The following is a 25,001-nucleotide window of genomic DNA, read 5'->3' on the forward strand; positions in this document are numbered from 1 at the left end:
TATATATAGCCAGGAATATATGGATATATGGATACATGGATATATGGGTGTATATAGCCAGGGATATATGGATATATGGATACATGGATATATGGATATATATAGCCAAGGATATAAGGATATATTTAGCCACCAGCACACTCACAGGGTGGAGGGGTCAGGTTGCCCAGCTCCTGTTGGCAGCCATCCCCCAAACAGCCCAGCTCCAAACCAAACATGGCCTTGCCACAAGACCCACAATCTCCAGCTAAAATCCCTGCAAACTACAAGTCCTGGATCCCACAGAAACCCCTCAGCTCTGGGGCTGGAGGGGATCCACCCTGCACAAAAATCCTGCCTGGGAGAGGTGATTTCATTCACAGCAACCCTGAAAGCCAAAGGGGGATGTGCAATGGGCCTTTCCCACTTTTTCCCTGGCACAGTAATTAGGTTACAGCATGGCTCCAGCTGTATTCCAAAGCTCTGATGTCCAATAAATGTGTACAATGTTCATATATGTGCCTGCAGTATATAAAGGCTGGAGGAAAAGGGCCAGTTTTCACTACATTAATTCATAAAGCAGGTCAGGCTGGTCTGGCCCTTTACCTCACTTGTTATTTCTATTTATTAGTAATATTGATGTTTCAACCAGGGAGCAGGACCCTATCGAGCCAGCTTTAATATCAGAAAAGATTTAGCAGGAGAGCTTTCTGCAATGAAGCAACAACCCCAACACTGAGCTCCTGCATGTGCAGCTCACAAACACTGTTATTGTTATTTCTGATAATGTTTTCTTTCGCATTCTGCTTCTGGGGCAGACCCGGAATCTCTGATTACCCTTGGACATGTCAAAGTCCAGCTGCACCCTCATCAGGTTATTAAAAAGCCCTGTCAGGACTGAAAACTGATGAGGTTTGAATGTTGTGGAGCCATGGTGATAACGGGGCAGGTACCCACTGGTGTGGGGAGGTGATGTGAGCTCTGTAATGACCTGGGGAGGGTCTGGAAGGGCTGCTGGTGTGGGCAGCAGGACAGGGACAAGGACAGGGGCATGACAGCCCCTTGTCCTCACAGGCCTGGACAATTTCTCCCCATTTTTCTCCTCAGGGTTTGATGGTTTTTGCCACATCCCTGCTGATGCTGCAGCACCCGATGGAGAAACCTGACCACCAACAAAATTCTGGGTAAAACTGAGCTGTGGCTGCAGAACCAGGGATTATTTGGGAGCAGCAGGACTGAGCTTGCCTGGCATCAAAGGCAGCACTGGGGGATGGATCCCTGCCCAGGGCAGCACTCTGGGATGGCACCCATGGGACTGGCACCCACCTGAGCCTTGCTGCCCACACAGGGGAGGTGTTTAGGCTGAATTAGGGAATGATCACACACTCAGAAGGTCAAAAGTAAGTTTTTAAGCCCAGCCCAGTGGAACTCTGTAAATTTTTAAGCCCAGTAAGTTTAAGCCCAGTAAGTTTTTAAGCCCAGCCCAGCAGCACTCTGGGATGGCACCCATGGGTGCCCCTGGGACTGGCACCAACCTGAGCCTTGCTGCCCACACTGGGGAGGTATTTAGGCTGAATTAGGGAATGATCACACACTCAGAAGGCCAAAAGTAAGTTTTTAAGCCCAGCTCAGTGGAACTCTGTAAATTTTTAAGCCCAGTAAGTTTAAGCCCTGTAAGTTTTTAAGCCCAGCCCAGCAGCACTCTGGGATGGCACCCATGGGTGCCCCTGGGACTGGCACCAACCTGAGCCTTGCTGCCTGCGCAGGAAAAGTTTAGGCTGAATTAGGCAATGATCACACACTCAGAAGGCCAAAAGTAAGTTTTTAAGCCCAGCCCAGTGGCACTCTGTAAATTTTTAAGCCCAGTAAGTTTTTAAGCCCAGCCCAGCAGCACTCTGGGATGGAACCCATGGGTGCCCCTGGGACTGGCACCCACCTGAGCCTTGCTTCCCACACAGGGGAGGTGTTTAGGCTGAATTAGGCAATGATCACACACTCAGAAGGCCAAAAGCGAGTTTTTAAGCCCAGCCCACTGGAGAGGGATACAAAGGCCAGAGCCACATCTAACCCGGCTTCAAACTCGGTGCCTGCTGAGATGCTGAGTGAGAGCCAGCCTGGAGTGAGCCAAGATACACTCACTTAACCAGGGTTCATCTGGCAAAAAACCCTGGGGTCATTGATCCTTGAGGAAAAGCAGGCATGGGAAATAAAACTGTCCTGGTCCTTGCCTTCCATGCTCCCCATCAGTGCTGGAAAACCTCAGCAGCAGAAGTGAGGACAGGCCAACTTTTCCTGCCTCCAGCACATCTCCTGTGGCTGGTGCTGAGCTGGGATCTGGAAGTGGAGGATTCCTGTTCTGCCTATGCACCTCTGGGATATATTTTTGGAATTTCTTTAGGATGACAATATTTCCTACAGCATGGTGGGCCACAAACTGTGTTTCAGTGATGCACCCAACAGCAGGATCAAAAACTGCTTGGAGCAGCAGCAAACCCAGAGGTTCCCAAAAAGCCACAGGAATTGTGACCTGCCTTGCCCATCCTTGGCCAGGGCATTTCACTGTCAGGCTGCACCAAAAATTTTGGGATTTCTTGTGTTTGTGGAGCAGAGTTGTGCCAGGGGTACAAACCCCTGCGAGCTGAGGGGAGGAAACCAAGAGATTTCAAGAAATTTCAGTAAAAAGCTCTTGGAATTCCAAGCTTGCTTGCTAAGCAAGACCTCAGGGGTCAGACCCAGCTCTTGGTGACGCTGCCACAAAATCTGAGTGAAACTGGGAGAATCAGCCAAGGTCACTCCAGGACTTCCCATCGTGTAAATGGCAGCAGAATCAACCCCCCTTCCCCAAAAAGCTGCTCTCCATCCCCCCTCCCATATCTCTTTTGAAATATTTATGTTGGATTGTCCCATGATTTACACTGGAAATCCCTGAGCTGCCTCTCTCTCCCCGAAACATGCAGCCTCAGCAGCTGGCAGCCAGGATTGCAGGATGCATCCTGGAAATCTCAGTGCTGGGAGAGCAGGCACGAGAGCTGCACGGGGGAATGACCCAGGCACTGCTTTTCCAAAGCACTTTTGGGGATGTTTCAGGATTTGGGGTAGCTGAGAGGAGAACAGAGCAGGGGTTGTGCCCCCAGATCCACTCACAGCCTCCTGGGCAATAACATCCCCCTGTGTCTGTCCCTCTGGGGGTGTGACACAGCCACGAGGGAATTTTTCTGGTGGACTTTCATTTTTGCAGGGAAATTCCAAAGGGCTGAAATAACAGAGCAGAGAAAGCCTCCTGGGCTCTGGAGGAGGAGGAAAGGGGGGATTGTGCAGGGCAGGGCTCAGGGCTTGGGGCAGTGCGAGAGAGCCAAGTCCAAGACCTCCTACCTTGGGGACCATCCCGGTTTGAGGGTGATTTGGGGGTTTTCATGGCAAATCCTGGGGGTTTTTATCAACTGAGAAGAGGGCAATAATCATCATTTCCTCCAGCTGATGTGAAGGGTGGCAGTGCTGCAGTGCTGTCCCTGAGCTCAGACGAGCAGAGCTCCTCACCAGCAACAAGGGCTGAATTACTCACACCTCGTGGCAGTGCTGGTGATTTTCCTGGGAATATTTTGCAGAGCCAGCTCCTTTTTTACTTATGGGAATACCCAAGCACACCTTGACAGACTCAGCAGGAACAAAGCAGGGATGGACCAGAACATCCCTCAGTGGAACCAACGCCACACCAGCGTGTGGGACAGCACAGGGAGGACCCTGGGGTGTCCCCAGTGCCACATCCAGGTCCCCATGGCCAGCCTGGCAGGGGGATGGAGCCCTTTATCCCCAGCCCTGTGCTATTTACTGCTTGCTCTGCATCCTGGCCTCAGGGCACGGAGGCTGCGAGGCCATAGGAGAGCGTGGTGATGAACATCTCGCCTGACCTACTTACAGCCCGGGCCCTGGGACCTTCTGGAATTCATCCTCTCACAAACACAACGTGTGATTTTAGGGCAGCAGAAATCCCTGCTGGATGGGGATGGGGATGAGGGCTCAGCCTCTGCTGGAATTGCTGTGGCTGCCTCGGAGCAGATATCAATGCACAGGCTCCATTAGCAACTCTGATTGCCACTGATATGCTTCTCATTAGATCTCAGGCCTCACACATCATGATTTCATTTGCAAGATGGTTTTTGTTTTCCCTTCTCTTAATTTGTCTCCCCTCCCCGCCTAAAAAAAAAAAAAAAAAAAAATCTCATTAAAACGTCGCAATTGAGAGCAAATCGTGCCTTAATCCAACCTGCCAGGGAAGCCAATCACCCTGGAAAAAACCTCCTTGAAGTCTCCATGCAGGGGCAGGCAGAGGGGGAGAATAATAAAAAGACATCAAATTAGGAGGTGCCGAGGCTTGTTTGAGCAGAGAGGAAGGGACTGTGGCTGCTGACAGGATAGTAATGCAAATCCCCTTTGGAGCACCCAGAGAATCAACCTAAATGGATTAATGTGAGGACAGAGAAGAAATTACTTTAGTTGTTTCCCTAATTCGATTCAATTTATTTTTATACGGCATTTCCATAGCGAGCATCTCGCAGCTGCGTCACCCAGAAGAGGAATAATGCAGCAAGGCTCTTCTGGCAGGAGTGCTCAGCAGAACAGGCAGCACAGCAGAGGAAGGAATATGAGTGCTGGCCTTGAGGATTTGATTTGCCAAATCATCAGGAAATCACATGCCTCTTTTGTTTTTTTTTCACTCTCTCTTTGTTTGTTCCTGATTTTACTAATTTCCCCAGGCTTTCCTCAAACCATCTCCATAAATACCGAGGCTGATTCCAGCCTCACACTGCTTTTATAGCACTGTAACTCTGAGCTCACACTGCTTTTACACTGGTGCAGCTCCACTTATTTCAACTGAGTAAATTCCTGATTTATGTTTGTGGAAACGACAGCAGAAATAGGCCCATGGTTTTTCCCTTGGAGCAATGCCTGGCTCCCACCGGGGTGGGGAAGAGGAAGATCAGGTCCCTTGCAGTGCAAATGATGGAGAAAACTGACAGTAAATTACTCCTTGACTTCCAAAAAGACTTTTGTAAAATGTTCTGTATTGTCAAAGTTAAAAATGGTAAGAGATCATCTGCAAGGCAGGGCTGGACATGTGTTTGATGGAGGGTGGGTTGTTTTTCCCCTCTGCTTTTTGGGGGGAAAATCAGCACCCCTTACTCACTCCAATTTCACTCATTTGTGCAGAAAGTCTTCCTTGGTCCGTCCACCAAGAGCCTCGTGCTTTGGATTAAATTAAAATGTGGCCATCCATCAGGTCCCTTGCAATGCAAATGATGGAGAAAACTGACATTAAATGACACCTGGACTTCAACTTTCAAAAAGACTTTTGCCTTCTTTTATAGAATGTTCTGGATTGTCACAGTTAAAAATGGGAAGAGATCATCTGCAAGGGGAGCCCTGGACATGTGGTTGATGGAGAGTGAGTTGCTGTTCCTCTCTACATTTTTGGAGAAAATCAGCACCTCTTCCTCACCCCAGTTTCACCCATTTGTGCACAAGCTCTTCCTTGGTCTGTGTGCTTGGTGCTTTGGATTAAATTGAAATGTGGCCATCCTGCTAGCTTTAAAATATTTAAATGTAACCCTGGGGAATGCAATCCCTTTGGAGAGGGGTGGGAGAGGTCAGCCTGCAGGCCCACACCCTCGTTAGTGCCAGCACTGTGGGGCCCTCTGCAGAGCCCTGCTAACAGAACTCTAATTAATTTATTTTTTAAGGCTCCGCACCAGGGAGCTGATCAATGCTTCGCCCTGGGGTCTGCTGTGTTTGGAGCACATTTCACTGCCTTGATTTATTCCCTGTGATGTGGAGGGATGGAGGCAGCATCCCAAACCTCCTGCCCCTGACAGGTGCAGCATCCTTGGAGCAGCACCTCATCCCTGATAGAAGTTTCCTTTCAAAGCAGCTCCCTGCATGGACATCTGACGTTTCTGGGTGTGATCTGGACCCCTGAATCTCCCCCAAACCCTGCTGGGTGACACCAGGCTGTGGCATCCAAGGGACCCTGAGCTGGGCTGCCCACCCTGGCAAGTGTCACCTTCCCTTGGTTCTGCTCACAGGGAAATCCAGGGCCTGGTGTAATTTATGGATGTAGCAGCCAGTGGTTTCTCATGGATTTAAGGGGTTTTCCCCTCTGTTTTTGCTCCAGGGGCAGAGATGGGGAGATCAAGGCAGGCTGGCAGTCAGCAGGGAAGTGACCTTTGCTGCTTTGGAAGTGATGGAAAAGACATTTTTACTCAGATGTGGGGCTGGTTTTGTGGCCAGGGCTCCCTCAGCTCCCACCAGCCCCTGAGGAGCTTTCTGAGGTGTGTGGTGGCCAAAGAGCAAATCCCTTGGGGCCAGAGGTGTCACTCCCAGCTCTTTGCTCCAGCCCACGTAAACCCTGATGTCCATGGAAGGTTCCTGGTGCCTTTTTCCACTCTCCTGCTGCTGTTCTTGTCCTCCAGCAGACCCTGGCTGGGCAGGCTTTGGGTGTGGAAGGCCAGGAAAGGAAAGGAATAAGATTTAGATGTCCCACTGGCATTTCTGAGTGCCAGAACCCCCCTTGGCAAGCCCAGTGGGCATCACCCAGCGTGGCTGCATTGTTTCTGCAGGGCTGTGCTGATTTATCCTGGCTGAGGACCCTTTGCCACGGGCCAGATTTCACACCCAGAGCGGCACCACTGCCCTGAGCCCCTCTCTTGCTGCTTTCTGCCTTTTTCCTGCTCCCTGCTCTCAGAGGAAGCACCACCAGGACCCTCCCAGCCTCCACAACAGCCCAGGGACCCTTTGCCCTCCCCAGGCAGCCCCAGGGGGATGAGATGCCACAGCCTGACATCAGCAGAGTAAAATATGGCCCTGGCAGTAATCTGAGAGAATGTGATGGTAATTTGGGCTGGGGGGAGGAGAGGAGGAGGCATTGAAAAAAGGAGGCATTGAAAGTACACTTCCTTTCAGTGCATTGCTGGGAAGAGCATTAGGAAAACCACTAGATTATTTTTCACATTCTTCAGTGCAAAACTACTGCATTTTATGACCACTATCAATAACAGCTATCATATTACTAATGCTACAGTTGCCACATATATAATATTTAAATCACATTTGTGGCTGACAGAGACCTATGGATATTCTCCATCCCAACAGGCTATTACAGTTCATATCATGTCTGTCATATAAATATTATGAATCATTTCCCACTATCTTTATGGGGGCTACATTGACATCATCAAAAAAGGCTCTGGGTACTGCTGGATACTGCATATTTATATACACCTTATGTATATGTATGTGAATGGAGGGAGATTTATGCCACAATCACGGGTAATAAATGCCCATGATAAAGCATATTATCTTCACACTTCATTTGCAAAGTGTTTTGTATGCAGGGACCAGGGGAAGGCCAGCAGAGGAGCTGTGTCTGAGTGACTGAGTCACATCCTCAAAAGCCTTGGTGTGAATCAGGTGGTGTCTGTGCCACGCTGAGCAGGCTGGGCTGAGCTCCAGATGCTGCCCTGGCACTGCCTGGGCTTCCATCAGTGAGGGTTTGGCTGCTGTGGCACTGCCAGGGTTGGAGATGCTCTATAAATCTCTGCCTTGGTTCCTGGGCTCCCATCACTGAGGGTTTCACTGCTGTGGCACTGCCAGGGTGGGAGATACTCTGTGAATCTCTGCCTGGGCTCCCATCAATGAAGGTTTGGCTGCTGTGGCACTGCCAGGGTGGGAGATGCTCTGTATATCTCACAGCTCATGTGCTGAGTTTCATCTCCCATCCCTTTAATGCTTTTCCTTGCTGGCTTCTCTGGCAGCCAGGTTCCAGCCTGGGTGATGAGCTGGAATAAAGAGATCTCCAGGTGTTAAAAAAGGCAGCAGTAGACTCTCCATTTGTAAAGTCATTTTGCAAAGCAGTTCATTAAACCACTGTCCCTGCAAGCCAGGTGAGACACGCCAAACCCAATCCGCCAGAAAAGCACGAGGAGAGGATGAAACCTCCCTTAGGATTATTCCAGCTGGATCCAGACCAGCCCAGGTGCCCTGAGACCTTTTCCCCAAACCTGTTTTCAGAGCCTGAACACTCTATTAACACTTGTTCTATATGCAGAGACAGACAAGGACAAATGCAGCCTCATGGCTTGGGGTTTGGAGGTCTCTGACAATGTTTAATGCCCAGCTCTGCCTGTGCAAGAGAGGATTTGATCTGAGCAGCGCCCAAAAGAGGAGAGAATGCAGCAACTCTGCCTGTCCTGGCGTGGGAATGAGGCTCTCCAGCAGATCAAATAAATCATGAGCATCTCACTTCATAAACAAACATCAGCAGCCTGCTAAATGCTGCTGGGAAACAAAACCTGGCAGCACTGACACGAGTGGCTCGTCCTGGAGCTCTGCTGCTTGGTGTCTCCCCCAGGAGCAGGGTGGGTTTGGATGTTGAGGGTGGGTTTGGATGTGTCTGAGGGATGCAGGAGCCCCCTCAGCAGCTGGGTGGGTTTGGATGTTGAGGGTGGGTTTGGGTGGATGGGTTTGGATGTGTCTGAGGGACGCTGAGGGTCTTGGCAAGGCTCTGTTCAGGGAATAACTCCACTTTCAGGCTCCAGAGTCTGTCCCCCAAAGACTACTTGTGTCTTTCTCTCCTTCCTAATGGAAAAAAAGCAGGTTGTGAGCTCCTCCTGCCCCTCAGAGCACGAGGTAGGTGCTGTCCTGAAGAGCCACAGACCCAGGCAGGAAACTGCACAGTGCAGGGACTTTTCTGCTGTAATTCTGCTGGGACACACAGGGAATACAGATCCTTGTCCTGCATCAGTGACTTTGGGAGAGCAGCTTGCTGGAGGGGAGGACAAGCCTGGGACGGTCCCCCAAACTCTGCAGGGATGGAAGGAGCCTCTCCTTGGCTGGGTTTGGTTCTCAGGTCACTGGAGCCCCACACTGCCTGGCCACAGCCACCCCTGCTCCCACATCTGGCACCTCTGGGCACCTGTCCCAGCCTCCACGTGCAGCCCGAGGGGGAACCCAGACACAGCCCATGAGCTCCTTCCTTTCTTTCTCACTCAGGTTTTGCATTTATTCTTTCTTTAATTTGTAACAAAATGCAGCCAGGCAGGAAAATAGATTTAATTTTTTTTTTCCTAACTGTGCAGGAGGGTATAAAACAGTAGGGGAAGCACAGCAGGTTTTGCTTTTGTGCCCTGTCAGATAATGCAGGGTTATGGACAAGAAAGGCTGGAACCACTTAGGGAAAAAATCCTAGAGGCTGTGATTTCCAAATTCAAGTGCCCAGTTCTGAACGTGGTCCCAGCTCCCAAAACAAAATAAGTCTCTATGTATTAAGTGTTTTAGTAGTTATATTAGTGGTAATACCCTGCATACTTCAGTGTGTGTGACAAATGATGAACAAAACTGTCAAAGAAGTTTTTATCATACAAGAAAAAGAAATAAGAAACAAATTCATGGAGAGTTCTCGAAATCTCACAGAGATAGTAAATGAAAGTATAGACATAAAAGAAAGTTTTGAATTAAGTGCCTGTCTCCTGCTGAGGCCCACGAGCACCTGCATCCCTTTGCCCCAAAGGGATGGCAATGGGGTGGGAGTGTGGATGGAAGGAGAAGCCTTTGCCTGATTGATTTATGTGATGAACACAGCATCCCTCCCTGCCAAATGCAGCCAGCACTGAGAGCTGAGGCCAGGCACCCCTAAATAATCCCATTTATCAGCCTGCCTTCCCCAGGAGCTGAAGGGTGCTGGCATCACCCAAGGGTGCAGAGATGCTGCATTTTGCCAAGCCAGCTCTCCCAGCCTGCACAGGACCTTCAAGCATCCCTGCACCAACCAGATGCACAAGGCAAGGAGCTGCCAAAATCACCTGAATGTGCCCCCCCATGATGATTGAAATCCTTGCTGGGAAGTGCCAGGCTGAAGGTGAGCACAGCATTAGGCAGCTTATTAAATTAATGGTGCATTAAAGAACTCAGGGGAGGTGGAAGGGAGGGGAAAGGGAAAGAGAGGGTTTGTAACATCACAGAAATATCCTGGCTTACCTTCTGGCATCTTCAAGAGACTGGAAATGTGGGACTGCATCCAGCTGCCTTCTCTGGGGCAAAATTCCTTTGGCTTCTGTGGGAGGTTTTACTCAAATAAGGAGTGCAGGATCAGACCTGTTATTGTCACTGCAATTAACATTTAGATCCACATCTAACATGAACTGTTACAGCCTGGTTAGGGAGAAATTTAATTTGCTCCAAACAGCTTGATGGGAGAGGAGCACGAAATGTCCTGGTTATGGTAATTTGGTGCGTTGGGAGCCTGCAAAGGTGGATTTGTGGCTCTGGTAACCCTGGGAGCTGAGCCTGCTCGGGGATGGGGCTTTGGGGCCACATCCCCAGCCCTGTGTTGGGGATGGACACACTCAGAGCCCCAAAGGCCTTGGGCCAGGCAGGTGAGAGCCAGCTCTGCCCCGAGCTGTGTTTGCTCTTATCAGACACATGAGCTTTAGTTTGTCTATTAGGAAACCCATTTCTACCTTTGAGCTGTCAGTCTGTACACAGATAACCACGAAATCCGTGATTTTTGCACTCTTAGAGACTTTGAACCTGCTTTTTCTGACAACCCCCAACTTTCATTTATTTCCTTGCTTATTTCCTTTTTTTCCCCCCCTTTTCTCCCAGGAGTTGATGTAACTCACGCTTAAAAACTGACTTGGAGATGAAACTTGGCATTTAAGGTCCCAGCCCGGGAGCAAATGAAGTTACCAGTTATAAACACACACCAAAATCTGTTTGGACATGCTGAAATTACAGGAGCAGAGGATTAAAAGGATCCAAGACGCTTTATTTAGTTTTAACTTCTGCAGCTCCACCTGAGTGTCAGTTTGCAGCCACAGACACAAGATTGGTCCTTTTTGCTGTTTTTATTCTTCAGGTGGGTTGCAATGGATCGGGAATTTTTATTCTAAAGGAAATGGATTGGTGAAGGGTCCCAAATTGGGATCCTGGGGTGTTGCCAGCTGTGCACCCCTCATCCAACCATCCCCATGTGGTTCTGCCTTGCAGGAAGGGTAGGATCTTGTGTTCTCCTACAAACAGAAGAGTTGTAGAAGAAATCCAGGTGTTGAGGGCCTTTCCAGAGCCTTTCCTGTGTGGCTGGAGATGCCACAGTGCCAGGCAGGAGATGGAGTGATAAGAGGATACACGATGGCAGATAAGAGGCCTCACGATTCCAGGAGGAGCCTGCTGATATTTCTGGCCAATTAAATCTTGTGTTTTCCTACAAACAGAAGAGCTGTAGGAGAAATTCAAGTGTTGAGGGCCTTTCTAGAACCTTTCCTGTGTGGCTGGAGATGCCACAGTGCCAGGCAGGAGATGAAGTGATAAGAGGACACACTGATGGCAGATAAGAGGCCTCACGATTCCAGGAGGAGCTGCTCGCCTGCTGATATTTCTGGCATGAGACACTTTGCCAATTAAATCTTGTGTTCTCCTACAAACAGAAGAGTTGTAGGAGAAATCCAGGTGTTGAGGGCCTTTCCTGTGTGGCTGGAGATGCCACAGTGCCAGGCAGGAGATGGAGTGATAAGAGGACACACCGATGGCAGATAAGAGGCCTCACTTTTCCAGGAGGAGCCTGCTGATATTTCTGGCTAATTAAATCTTGTGTTCTCCTACAAACAGAAGAGTTGTAGGAGAAATTCAAGTGTTGGGGGCCTTTCCTGTGTGGCTGGAGATGCCACAGTGCCAAGCAGGAGATGGAGTGATAAGAGGATACACGATGGCAGATAAGAGGCCTCACTTTTCCAGGACGAGCTGCTCGAGATACTTTGCCAATTAAATCTTGTGTTCTACAAACAGAAGAGTTGTAGGAGAAATTCAGGTGTTGAGGGCCTTTCTAGAGCCTTTCCTGTGTGGCTGGAGATGCCACAGTGCCAGGCAGGAGATGGAGTGATAAGAGGACACACCGATGGCAGATAAGAGGCCTCACTTTTCCAGGAGGAGCCTGCTGATATTTCTGGCACGAGACACTTTGCCAATTAAAGAATAAATCAGGGCAGATAAGGCTGGGGAGCGTTCCACGGATGTGCCACACAGGGAGAACATCTGGGACACCCCTGATCGTCCCAGCCACCCCAGTGCACTCCCTGCAGGAGGGTTGGCCCTGCTCTGGGAGCTACCTGTGCCAGCAGCAGCTGTCCCTGGTGTCACTGGAGCCTCGCTGAGTGCCCAGCCTGGCTCCCCAGCGTGTGTGAGAGCAGCTGCAGCGTGGCCCCAGCCTGTTTGTTATGCACGTTACCGCCGTGCAAAGCGAGGGGTCGATACCGTGTTTAATATGCTTCATGCATAGTGGAGTCGCTCTGGTCCATCAAGCCGCTAATACACATTCTTACAGGGCTGAGTATCATTTATTAAACCTGGAGGCCTGCCTGGCAAGGGGGGCCGGGGCTCTGGGGAGCGGCCAGGGGTGGTACCAGGGCTGGGGAGGTGAGAGTTTGCGGAGGAGCTGCACACACACATACACACATGCACAGAGAGTTGTTTGTTGTGTCTCACGGATGGGAGATGGAATAAATCGTGCTCTGAGCGCTGCCCGCGCTGTGACACAGCCTGGGGACAAGCAGGGCTCCGGGGCTGGGCACAGCTGGCATTGCTCAGCATCACCCTGGGAACCCCTCTGCTCCCCCTCCCGCTGCAGCCCCGCGCACATCTTCTTTTTTCCTCTTTTTTCTCTTTCCCTCTTCTTTCCTCACCTCTTTTCCCCTCCTGCTCTTTCCCATCTTTTTTCCTCTCCTTTTCCTTCTCTTTACCCTCGTTTATTTCCCTTCTATTTCTGCTCTTCTTTCCTTCTCTCTTCCCCCTCTCCTTTCCCTTCTCCCCACTCTCATCTCCCCCACTTCTTCTTCACATCTCTAATTTCCCCTTCTCGCCAACTCTTTTTCCCCTCTTTTTTCCCCCCCCTTTTATTTTATCCTTTCCCCATCTCTAATTTCCCCTTCTCACCACCTCTTTTTTCCCTTTCCCCCTTTTATTTTATCCTTTCCCCATCTCTAATTTCCCCTTCTCACCACCTCTTTTCTCCCTCTTTTTTCCCCTCCTTTTATTTTTCTCTCCCCCCTCTATTTTCCTCCTTTTCCCCATCACTTTAAGAATAAAAAAAAACCCCAAAACACAACCCCCTAAAAAAAAAAAAACCAAACAAAACCACCCAACACCACTAGCGCAGCGCTCTCCGCGGGCCGGCGGGGCGGGCGCGGGGCGGCGCTGCTCGGCTCGGCTCGGCTCGGCTCGGCTCGGCTCGGCTCGGCTCGGCTCGGCTCGGCTCGGCCAGGCTCGGCTCGGCTCGACTCGGCCAGGCTCGGCTCCCCCTGCGCGGGCCCCGGAGTTACATTGTTGGAGTTTGCCACAACTCCGCGGCCTCGGCTGCGCGGGGCCGCCGCTGCGGGGCCGCTGCGGGGCTGCAGCTTCCCCGCTGCCGCTGCCTCCTCCTCCTCCTCCTCCTCCCTTCCTCCCTCCTCCTCCTCCTCCCCGTGGGTGTTTTTTTTTTCTCTCCCCTCCTCCCCTCTCTCCCCCCGCGCTGATTTCCCTCCCCTCCGCCCGCCCTGCCTGTGTGTTTTCGCCGCCGCGCTCGCCGAGCCCCTTGGCATGAGTTAAGCACCAGCCATGGACACCAAACACTTCCTGCCGCTGGGTGAGTTCTGTTCCGAGAGATTCTCCGCTCCTGCCGCGGGGGGTGGGGGGTGCTTGGGCACGATAAAATCAGCGCCTGTCCTGCCGCCTTCCCCCTCCCCCGGCTCCGCTGCCCCTTCCAGCGGCGCGCACCGAGGGCCGGCGGGCGGGGGATGCGCTCGCCCCTTCCCCGGGGAGCCCGGCCCGGCCCCTGCCCCCGGCCCCTGCCGCACACTTGGGATTTTTCTTTTGCTTTGCTGTTGTTTTTATGGTTTTTATTTTTTATTTTTTTTCTCGTGGCTCAGCCCCGAGAACGGCGGGCCCTGGCTGGGGAGCTGAGCCGAGCCGAGCCGAGCCGCGCCGGGCCGGGCCGGGCCGGGCGGGCAGCGGCCCCAGCGGCGCTCGGAACGGGGCAGCGGCAGCGGGCAGAGCCCCCTCCCCGCCCGGGGCCGGCTCTGCTCGGGGCTCGGCAGCGCGCAGCCTGCGCTTCCCCCTCTTGCCTTTCCTCTCGGTTTATTATTTTTTTTTATTTTTGACTTTTTCTCCTTTTTTTTTTTTAATTTATTTTTTTTCCCCTTCTCCCCGCGGCATCCGGGGCGCGCAGCCGGGCAGGGGGAGGCAGCGCCCGGCTCTCATCGCCGGCTCCCAGCCCCGCCGCGCTTGGGACCCTCCTGCTTTTTTGTTCTTATTTTTTAACCCCCCTCCCCTCCCCACCCTCTCCTCCTTTTAAAACCTATTTCCAACCGGAGTTTGCCATCGTTTCGGTGACTGAGTCAAGTCCTGGCTTGTAAGGGCGAATGCCTCCTGCGTCTCGCTTCCAGGAGGAGAAGTGATATTGCAGAGCTCGCTGCTCGGGCTGGGGGGAAAGAAAAGTTTGAGCGGAGTGGCCTGGCGCCAGTCCGGGCTCGGGGAACGGGGCAGAGCGCTGCCATCCCTGTCCCCGCTCAGCCCCGGGGCTCCCAGCCTGCCCATGGCCAGCCCGACCGTCCCTGCTGGGCTTTAAATCTGTGCTCAGCCTCCCCAGCCTGCCGCTGCTGTGGTTTGGTTCTTTCTTTGGATTCTTTCTTCCTCTTGTTGTTGTTGTTATTTTTTTTATTGTGTTGTTGTTGTTTTTTTTGCTCGTTTTGTTGACAAATTGCAATTTCAGTTGTTCCTTTCAAATACAAACAGCCATCGCAAGGTTTTCCCTGCAAGCTGAGCTCGCTGAAGGCTTTTCCAGGGTTGTGGTGGTCTGGGGGGCTTTGGCAGGGACACGCTGGCACCGTGGGCTGGCAGAGCTGTGGGTGGCATCTCTGTGCCCCCCAAAAATCCAATTTTCACAGTGCCCCTCGTTGTCTGGGCTGGGAGATGCTGCTGGGGCCAAAAGCATCTCTCACCTGCAGTGTGTCCCGGTTCCAAACCAAGACAGCTCCTTTTGGCTGGGTCCAGTGCAGCTTTTGGGGCTCATCCCAGCAGAAGGGGCCTCTCTTGCCCCACTGGAGTGGTTTGAGTTTGGGGGGATTCGCATTTCCTTGGATGCTTTTGTGGAAGACAATCCAAATCTCTGTTATCCGGGCAGGCTCAGGCCTCTGTGTACATGAACTGTGTTTTCTGTCAGTCCTGAACTCTCTTGTTATGCTGTAAATGCTGAAAAATTACATTGTGTTATTAGTCAGGGTGGTTTGAGGGGGTAGGAGGGGGAGAGTCTGTGATTGCTGGCTCGGGGAAGGGTTTTCACACTGGTGCAAGTGGAAAACAACTGATTTATCTGCTCGTTTAGAAATGAGAAATTTCGAATTTAGAAAATTTCGAAATTTTCACGCTGGTGCAAGTGGAAACCGACTGATTTATCTGCTCATTTAGAAATGGGGCTGTGCCACACACTGTGCAGCATCCCCATGGAAAACAGGGCATCCCCCCAGGACAGCCCTGCTGGGAGAGGTTAAAACTTCTCATCCTTGTCTCAGGAGCAAATCCATCTGTCTGTGGGAGCTGTTTGGGGTGTGTGGCGTGGGATTGTGCTGGAGAAACTCCCAAACTTTGTGTGCTGGTTTTTGGTCGCTGATTATTGGGAAAAATCCCTTTGGCTGCAAGGGTTGCTGCAGGTTTTGGAGGGGAGATCTTGGTCCTGCTGAGGTTGTGTCTAAAAGATTGTGAGCAGTTTGTAGGATTAAAGGGAATGTGAGCTGAGACCTTCAGCTCACAAATGTGAACTTCCCAGTGAAACCAGAGCAGAGCTGGATCAGCCATGGGGCCTCTTTAGAGGCAGCTTGGTGCAAACCCCACCAGCTCCCAGCTTTTCAGGGTCCTGGGGTGTTTCACCAACCCTGTCTCGTGTCATTTTTAGGAGCTGGTGCTGGAAAAACCCAGGGCAGAAAACCAGCCCAGCGTGTGGGGTTTGTTCTGCACACCAGCACAGGCCTGAGCTGGGGAACAGCAGCAACACAGCCAAAATTCTGCTCCATTCCTGTGTCCCCATCAAAATCCCAGCAGCAGCACAGCCAAAATTTTACTCCATTGCTGCATCCCCATCAAAATCCCAGCAGCACAGCCAAAATTCTGCTCCATTCCTGTGTCCCCATCAAAATCCCAGCAACAACACAGCCAAAATTCTGCTCCATTCCTGTGTCCCTATCAAAATCCCAGCAGCACAGCCAAAATTCGTCTCCATTGCTGTGTCCCCATCAAAATCCCAAAATTCTGCTCCATTGCTGTGTCCCTATCAAAATCCCAGCAGCACAGCCAAAATTCGTCTCCATTGCTGTGTCCCCATCAAAATCCCAAAATTCTGCTCCATTCCTGTGTCCCCATCAAAATCCCAAAATTCTGTTCCATTGCTGTGTCCCCATCAAAATCCCAGCTCAGTCTGGCCCAGCAGGGCCAACCTGGTGGTTCCTGGCCAAGTCCTGCCCGTGCTTAGACTGAGATAACCCCGCTGATGTCATGGCTGGAAGTGTGGCCAGCACTGGGCACTTTTAATAGTAGTATCTCATTTTCCTGCTTCTCTGGAGAGCTGCTGGCAGATGCCAGCCAGAGGCTCCCCATGTGAGAACAGCACGTCCCTGGGCATCTCCCAGGCTGGCTGCTGTCACCTGTGTGCCACCCCAGTGCCAGGACAGCCTGCAGCCTGGCACGGGCATGTGGCACAGGTACCTCCACAGATCTGGAGGGGCTTAAAACCCCTCAGGGTTCAGCAGATGCTGCCTTAGAGCTATTTGGAATTACAGTCCTGCTTTTGCTAGGCTTAGCTTGTTTAGGGCTGTCCAGTTTTTGGTACTTTGTGTTGTGCCAGGTGTCCAGGACGAGGAGAAAATGTGGAAAATGTGAAGTTTACATTTTCTACAAAAATGTAGAAATGTAGAAAAACGTAGAAAAAATCTGTGGTGGCATGCATGGGCTGAGGTCAGGCTTTCACAGGGCACTGATGTGCCAACCAAGGACTCGTTTCTTCAGGTTCTCTGCCTTTTACAACCCTCTCAGTGCTTTGCTTTCCCTTTGCCCATTCCCTGGGCATCTCCGGGGAGGAAAACAGGGATGCTGAGCTCAAGGGAGGCTCAGCTTGGTGGGGGAAGGAACAGTGAACGGGTGTGTGAGTGTTTCCCTCCGGAGGTCACTGCAGCAGGCTGGAACCTCCGTGTGTGTGTGTGTGTCCCTGTCTGTGTGTCCCTTTCTGTCTGTGTGTCCCTCTCCCCGCCCTGCAGCCGTGCCAGGCCCAGCTGCAGCTGCTCAGGATGTGGGGTGAGCACTGTCCGTGCTGTGCTCAGGGCTGGAGCTGCAGCATTTCCGAGGAAAACAGCAAAACAAGCCCTGTACATCCAGCTGGGACAGCCCAGGGTGCTTGGTGAGCATCCATGAGCCTGGAGAGCTCCTGTGTGGATTGAGAGCTCACCACGATGCTCCATCCTGCTCTAGATGCCCTCAGGAATCAACAACTGGTGTGACAATGTGCAGGGAGGAGAGCTGAGGGGCGTGGGGAGCATCTGAGCATCCCATTGAGGGAGGAAAAATCCTCTGTGCCACACCTGGCTGGCTCCATGAGGAGCAGGAGGTGAAGCCTGGTTTGTCCTGGTCTCTCTTGTAGGGCTCAACCTCTTGTTGTCACATACAGAACAAGCTGGGAAGGAATTTTTGCCTTTTCCAGAATTGTGTCAGTGAAATAAATCAGAGCGTCCCTGAGTTTATTCCACATCGTCCTGCTGGGCTTGGAGGGAGCGTTTGTGTTTCTCAAATTTAGGGTATTTTATTTATTTAAAAGAGAGCGGGGGAGAAAGCCACAGAATTTGAGTTATTCATTGCAAATATTATTATTGGCATTTTGCTCCTGTTGAGGGGAAAAAAAAACCCAACAAGGGGGGAATCAAAACATTTCACTGGAAAATACACCCTGGCTTTGTCCCACCCACATCTTCAAGGCAAAAATAAATATTTATTAAGAAATGGGTTAAAAACCTTTTTGTTGAGTATTGTTTTCTGGGAGCAGGGGTGGGTTGCCATATGCCACTGGGCTGAATTTTGGATTTTTTAGGTTTTTTTGCAGGATGGTTAAGGAGAGAAACAAACAGTGGGTGCTGCAGGGCTTTGGGGTCCTGCCTTGTCTGTGGGCTCTGTGCTCCTCTGAGCATCCTGGTGCCTTTTCCTGGGGATTGTGTGTGCTCAGAGTATTCCCTGAGGCTCCCAGCTGCCTGAAATCCCCAAATCATTCCTGCTATAAATAACCCAGCAGTGAGACAGCAAGAGCTGGTGGCCCTTGGCGAGGCATTGAGCAGGGGTGTGGGGACACTGAGGGGACACTGAGGGGTCCCAGAGGAGCCTCCACTGAGCCAAAGCCTGGGATCCCTCAAAACCCTGCTGGCCAAGTGCTGCAGGGACCTTCCTTGGGAGCTGGGCAGCCTAATTGGGCTCTAATTAATCCTCCTCTGTGGGGAGGGAAGGAGGGAACTGGGGCTTTCCTTGCTCTGACCTGTGCTGTGGAGGAGTCTGGGCATTTCAGTGGGATACTGGGTGATGTGGGCACTCAGGAGGGATGCTCAGAAATCTCAGGGATGCTCAGAATTGTGGAGGGATGCTCAGAAATCTCAGGGATGCTCAGAAGTGCCAGGGATGCTCAGAATTGTGGAGGGATGCTCAGAATTGTGGAGGGATGATCAGGATTGTGGAGAGATGCTCAGAAGTCTCAGGGATGCGGGATGCTCAGAAGTGCCAAGGATGCTCAGAAGTGCCAGGGATGCTCAGAAGTGCCAGGGATGCTCAGCACTTGAGGGATGCTCATTCTGCACGGGATCCATCCCAGCACTCCCCTAATTGCTCCCTAAAAGGCCCAGGTGGGCTCTTGGAGAGTCAGCAGAGCTACAAAGCAATAAGGGGAGGCAGCCTGGGTGGTTTTATTTTAATTGATTTTGTCAGGAGTTGCTGTATTTTATTACATTTAAAGACTAGAGTCTGGAATAACTTTGAACGTTTGACACGCACACAAAAAGCAGCTTTCTGACATTTTCCTCTTTGCTTGTCTTTTATTTTATTTCTCCCCTCTCCTCCTCCTCAAAGGGAAGCGTGTGCCTGGAGGGAGGACAGAGGAGGAGGAGGGAGGAGCAGTTGTGTCTCTCCAAAGGCTGCTCCGACATCAAGGCAGCGCGGAGCAGATGAAATAATATTGCAAATAAGGATTTAAAAAACCCTACAGAAGGATCCCCGCACATGCCAGCCAGCTCAAACTGCCAGAAGATTTTCAGACAGCAGCAATTTAGCCTGGGAAAATGCACTATTGTTGAGATGGAAACTGGCTGTGAGAACTTGCCTTTTCTGACAAGGTTTGGCTTAGGAAAAGCAAAGCAAAGTCAAGGAAATCAACCTGAGTTTTTATTTAGAGGGGAGGGAGCTTTTCAAAATGGAGGGTGCTTTCTGAGATAAACAGGGAACAATTCCCTTGTGAGAAAGGGAAGAAAGGGCTCAAATTAAGCCCAAATGCAGCTCCTCTCCTTTGAAATTTTGTTTAACGTGGAGTTAAAAAATAATCCTGTTCAAACAGAGCATTGGTGAACACGAAATGCTTGGGCTTTTTTCCCCCCCCCTCCCTTCTCTTTCCCTTTTCCCTTACTGTGATCCACAATAAAAGTTCCAAGGTTGCACCTTGGGGCTGTAATTCTGCTCCCAGCTGTGCCCGTGCCAGCAGGGGATGGATGTTGCCTCCAAAACTCCTCATCTGCCCAAGATGGGGCAGATCCAGGGGGGGAAACTGAGGCACAGGGAAGTGTCAGAGCTGGGAATGGGCCCAGAGTGAGGGTGTGGGGTGGTGAGAGCTGAGCCAGCCCTGCAGAGCTGATCCAGCTGCGGTGGCAGCTCCGCAGAGCTCCACTGGGCTCTGCAGGGTCCAAAACCTCCAAACCCCAAACCCACTCCCCCCCAAAGCTGCTGTTTGGCCCAGGAGCAAAGGAAAGCTCCCAGGTGGGGTTTGTGGGCGAGCCAGGTGCTCCCAAAGCACAGGGCAAGGAGGAAACACCCTAAAGATTTGGGAATTAAACAGCAGCATTTGATTCTGGCATCCCCTTCTGCTCCCTCCCACTGTGCTTGTTGCTCCTTCTTCCAAACCCTGGGGGATTTGATTTTTTTGGTCAAAGACTTTTTTGGGAGGTTGATATTTGGGTCTTGTCTGATCCTTTCCCTGGATCCCATCAGCTGCAGGATCTCTGCAGAGCCAGGAGATAAAAGGGGCAATCGCACTATTGGGGACCAATAAAATGGTAATGGCATTCCCAGCTGGTTGTTACTTTTCATGGGCTCCTCTTTTGTGGAGTTTTGGCTTTTTTCAGCTTTACAGACTTGGGGAAAAAAGTCCAGGGAGGGGGAGCTGAGGGAGCTCCAGAGATTTACAGCCCCCTCAGCTCCTGGGGCAGATCCTTTGTGCTGCCAGGGGCGGGTTAGGAAGGGATGCCCCATCTCCTTTCAGGAACATTTGATTATTGTTTTTCCATTTCTGGCTGACAAGTGAGTGCTGGAGGAAAGTTGTTTTGCTTTGTTTTTTGTTTTGTTTTTTTTTTTTTTTATTTTCCCTTTGCTGTGAACTCTGTGGGCTGTGCGAGACAATTTTGTTGTGGGCAGCGCGTCTCCTACGTGCCCGTTCCGGAGTGGCAGTGAGGCAATGGCAGTGGTGAGGCAAGAGAGGAAGGAGAAGGGCAGGAGGGGAGAATTTCCAGCCAAAATCCATCCTGAGGCATGGAGATGGTAGGAGAGGGGGTGAAATTCCTGCCAAGATCCACCCTGAGATGTGGAAATGGCAAGGTTGGGATGGCGGAGCTGAGTGAGGGATGCTGAGAAGAATTGGATCAGAGAGGCAGAAGCAGAGCCAGGGGCATCACGTGGAGCTGGGGGAGCTGTTTGGCTGCTCCTGGGGGTGAGAAAGATGGATGAGAGGGGTTTGCCAGTGCTGCAGCTTCCCTGCCCTGCTCCCAAAGACCTGTGTGCAGGTGGGAGCTCTTGGAAAAGAGATATCGGAGATATTCTGTACTGATCATCCTTACCAACCTAAACTGGGTTCCTCTCCTGCCCCCAGCCCTTCTTTTTCTGCCCCATTTGTGGGAGATGAGTGATTTTATCAGGCCTAGGAGCTGTGGCTCTGCCTGGTGTGGAGAGCTGTGGTCTTTGATGGTGTGGAACAGGCGCGTGCAGGTGGGGGCTCTTGGAAAAGAGATATCAGAGATATTCTGTACTGATCATCCTTACCAACCTAAACTGGGTTCCTCTCCTGCCCCCAGCCCTTCTTTTTCTGCCCCATTTGTGGGAGATGAGTGATTTTATCAGGCCTGGGAGCTGTGGCTCTGCCTGGTGTGGAGAGCTGTGGTCTCATGGCATGGAGCAGGCGTGTGCAGGTGGGGGCTCTTGGAAAAGGGGTGTAGAAGATATTCTGTACTGGTCATCCTTACCAACCTAAACTGGGCTCCCTTCTGCCCCCAGCCCTTCTTTTTCTGCCCCATTTGTAGGAGATGAGTGTTTTATCAGTCCTGGGAGCTGTGGCTCTGCCTGGTGTGGAGAGCTGTGGTCTCATGGCATGGAGCAGGCACGGTCATGCTGGAGCACACTGTGCTGAGGAAATCCCTGATCCCACACTTCATCCCATCACTGCTGGGGCTCCTACTGGTGACCCTCACACCCCACAGCAGCCCTGTGGGGGATGTTTAATGGCTGAGCAGGAAATAGGGGTTCCAAGGATGGTACCAGGTGATTTGAGCCAGTTGGAAGCCGCTGTCTGGAGCTCTGCACCTGCGTGACCAACCCTCCCTGCTGACCTGCACTTGTTCAAGTGTGACTTTCAATTGATCATAAAAATCCAGCATGATTCACAGCGCTCCTGCCCTGCAGCCTGCCAGGCTCTGTCTCTCTCATCCTCAGTAGCGTGAGAGAGCAGATTGCCCTCCAGTTCATCCTGCTCAGCCTTAATGGGGAGCCTCTGCTCGCTGGGGCTGCTCCCCACACACACTCCTGGAATATATTAAACACAGTGCCTTAGCATCTTAATTTCTATTTTTTCCCCCCTCAAATATATGAAGAAAACTCCTCTCCAAAGCTCGGGGTGTGGGGAGAAGGGAGGGAGGTGCTGCTCTCCCCTTGTGCGTGCGTGTGGCTCACAGACAGTGAAATTGCACCCTAGAGTTATAAAGCAATTGTCTAGCTCAGCAGCAGAATGAGCATGAAATGGTGCAGAAAGCAACTAAATAAAATTGGGTAAGGCAGATGCATGAAAATAATGACATCTCTATCCTGTAGTCAGGCGCGCTTGCTCTTCCTCGCTGATAAACTTTTATAACAGACTTTGCATTTATTTTCATGGGAAACTCTCCCTGCCATGGAGATGTGGGGTGAGCCCCTGCATCCCCTCTCATGTTTTTTGGGGCTGTACATCCCTGCCTCTTTCCCCCTGCCTTTCTTTCTTTCATTGTTTTTGTTTTCCGAGCGGGATTTTTATGCTCAGTCAAACACCACAGTGATAACCTTTGAGACTTCATTTCCTTTTTGGTGGCCATGCCAGGCTGAGGGAGCTGGTGGTTCTCAGGCTGGCCTCTCATGTCCCATGGAAAGGGAATGAAGAGATGCTTTCCTGAGTTTTCTCCTTTTCCCTGTGAGGCTCAGGTTGTTGTGTGGGGTTTAGGACACCACAGCAGGGATGGAACACCAGGTTGGTGCACTGCCTCTGTCATCCCATCAGGGCCACCCGCTCCCACACTCTTTATTTATCCAACTGAATGGATTAAAATGCTCCCAGTTTGGGCCTGGAGAATTGACTTCAGCTGTGATTCCTCCCCAGCTTTTCCCCTGAGCTGCTGTCCCTGCTCTGACAGTGCCTTGGAGCTGTTGGCCTCAGCTTCCCCATCCACTCCCAGGAAGCTTCCAACACAATCCAATGTTTTGCTCGTTTTGTGCCAGGATCCCCGTGGAGACTGGGAACAAGCAGCTCCTCTTGCCACCCAAGGGGCCCTTTAGGTGACATTAGGGCTGTGTCCCCGCTGTCCTCACGCCCTCCTGCCTCTGATGGCGTGGCTGGGCACTGCTCCACGTGCTTGTGGTGCCAGGGATGCCCTTTGTGGACAGGGTGCTGCCTGCTGTGCAGTGCCTGGATGCTTTGGAGGGCTCGGCACTGAGCTGCTCACGGATTCCTTTCCTTGTCTGCAAGGAAAAACCAGCCCTGGGCTGTGCTGGAGCCTGGGGCTCCCCAGGCAGCTCCTGTGCAGCAGAATCTCCATCTCTGCCTGGGATGTGTCCCTGGGCTCCCAGATTTGCTGCTCCAGTGCCTGCCCATCACACGCAGCCCGGCGTGGATCCCATGGGTGGGCTGGAGCTGCGTGCTGGAGCACAACAACACAGAACACGGCATTTTCCCCTCCTCCTGCCAAACCCAGAGCAGGAGGTTTCCCTGCAGGGATTATTCTGGCTCTGGGCAGCTGGATGCCAAAAAAGCCCTGCCAGCTTTTTTGCTGGTGTGGTTCCGCAGCACCGAGGAGGAGGAGGAGGGAAATGCAGGCGTGCAAAAATCAGTGTGAAAGCATAAATCAGGCCAAGAGTGAAAGGTTAAAGAAATCCAGAGGAAGCAGAGCGATGTGTGTGATAGAAAGGGGTTTCCTGTACCTACAGAGGCCACCCAGGCTCCCTTCCTGCCGGGGCAAACCAAAACTTTCTGCACCCCTAAGCAGATTGTGCTTGGCTGCTTGGGCACGCTGTGAGCCAGCTGTGCCAGCCTGGGTGTTAATGCCCTGTGCTTTACAGGCTGCTCTGCCCAGCCCCTGCCCTGGGATTTATTTATAGGATGCCCAGACAGATCCTGGGGAGTGCTGCAGTCGGGAATAGGGCTGGGAGGGCAGCGTGCAGTGACCTGTGCTGCCCTAAATCCACATTTCTGCACTGCCAGCCTTGCTGGTTTTCTGCACCATGCTCCTCAGAGGGGCTCCAGGGAGAGTTAAGGCTCCTGGGACAATTACCTGCAGGCCCCTGTTTAAGCACTTAGGAAGGCTTAGCTGATCCCAGCTGGAGATAGGCTGGCCCCAGGCCAGCTCGGTACCTGTTGTGTGCAAATGTGGAGCCTTTAAACAGCAGTTCAGAGCTGGGACTGGCTGGGAGCAGCACCCCCAGAGGGCAATGTGGGGTGGGTGATGCTGGCACCCCGAATTACACCCTGTTTGTAAGGTTGAGAGACACAGACTTCATTGTCCAAGGGCTTTTTGGCAGTGTTTGGGGCTGTGTTTTGGTAGCAATGCCATGGTGCTTTACCTTGGAGTGTCATGGGGAAAAACCAGCAATTCCCTCGTGGCAGGTCCGTGCCTCACCTGTGGGGCAGGTTTGTTCTGTGGAAATCAGAGGCCAGCAGGCTCTGTGGGGCTCGGGCTCTCTCTTTTCCCACTGCATTTTTCAGTCTGGGCTGGCTGAGGCCAGCTGGGCGCCGCTCCTCCGGTTGTCCCGGTGTTGAGCCACGGCAGCTGAGGCTGGGCAGGTGAGGAAAACCACGTCTGGCCAGGTTTCACAGCCTCTAGGTGTGTGCAGGAAATGTTGCAGGGCAGGGATTTCTTGCAGCAGGCGCTGGGTAGGCAGGTGACAAACAGCAAGGTGCCCATCTGGAGCCCTCACCCACACACTTGAGGGGAGGATCCTCCTCTCAAGTCACCTTCCCAAAACTCTGGGGCAGCTCCAGGAATCCTCCAGGTCTGTTTCTTGGAGAAATTGAATTTTCCCTCAGATGCTGGAAGGTGCAGCATCACACCCTGGAGGCACAGCTTTGGGAATGGTGTTGGATCCCCAAAGCTCTGCTCAGGGCTTTCCCAAGCAGGTAAACTTTAGGATACAGCCTGGAAAGCATGGAGGGTGAAGCTCATCCTGGCTCATCCTGAGAGCAGAGAGATGCTCCAGTCCTGCCCAAAATC

At 51.9% G+C, this 25,001-nt stretch overlaps 1 protein-coding gene across 1 annotated transcript in view; it reads left to right on the forward strand.

The window, feature by feature from the left end:
* Window positions 1–13,293: 13,293 nt before the first annotated feature.
* Window positions 13,294–25,001, forward strand: part of RXRA (retinoid X receptor alpha) — a 108,013-nt gene continuing 96,305 nt past the window's right edge. The window contains exon 1 of the mRNA XM_074556567.1: window positions 13,294–13,645. Coding sequence (XP_074412668.1) covers window positions 13,618–13,645 — 28 coding nt within the window. The 5' untranslated portion in view covers window positions 13,294–13,617. The remainder of the gene's footprint in view (window positions 13,646–25,001) is intronic.

This window comes from Zonotrichia albicollis, chromosome 21 (assembly GCF_047830755.1).
Source record: "Zonotrichia albicollis isolate bZonAlb1 chromosome 21, bZonAlb1.hap1, whole genome shotgun sequence".
Classification (NCBI taxonomy): Eukaryota; Metazoa; Chordata; class Aves; order Passeriformes; family Passerellidae; genus Zonotrichia; species Zonotrichia albicollis.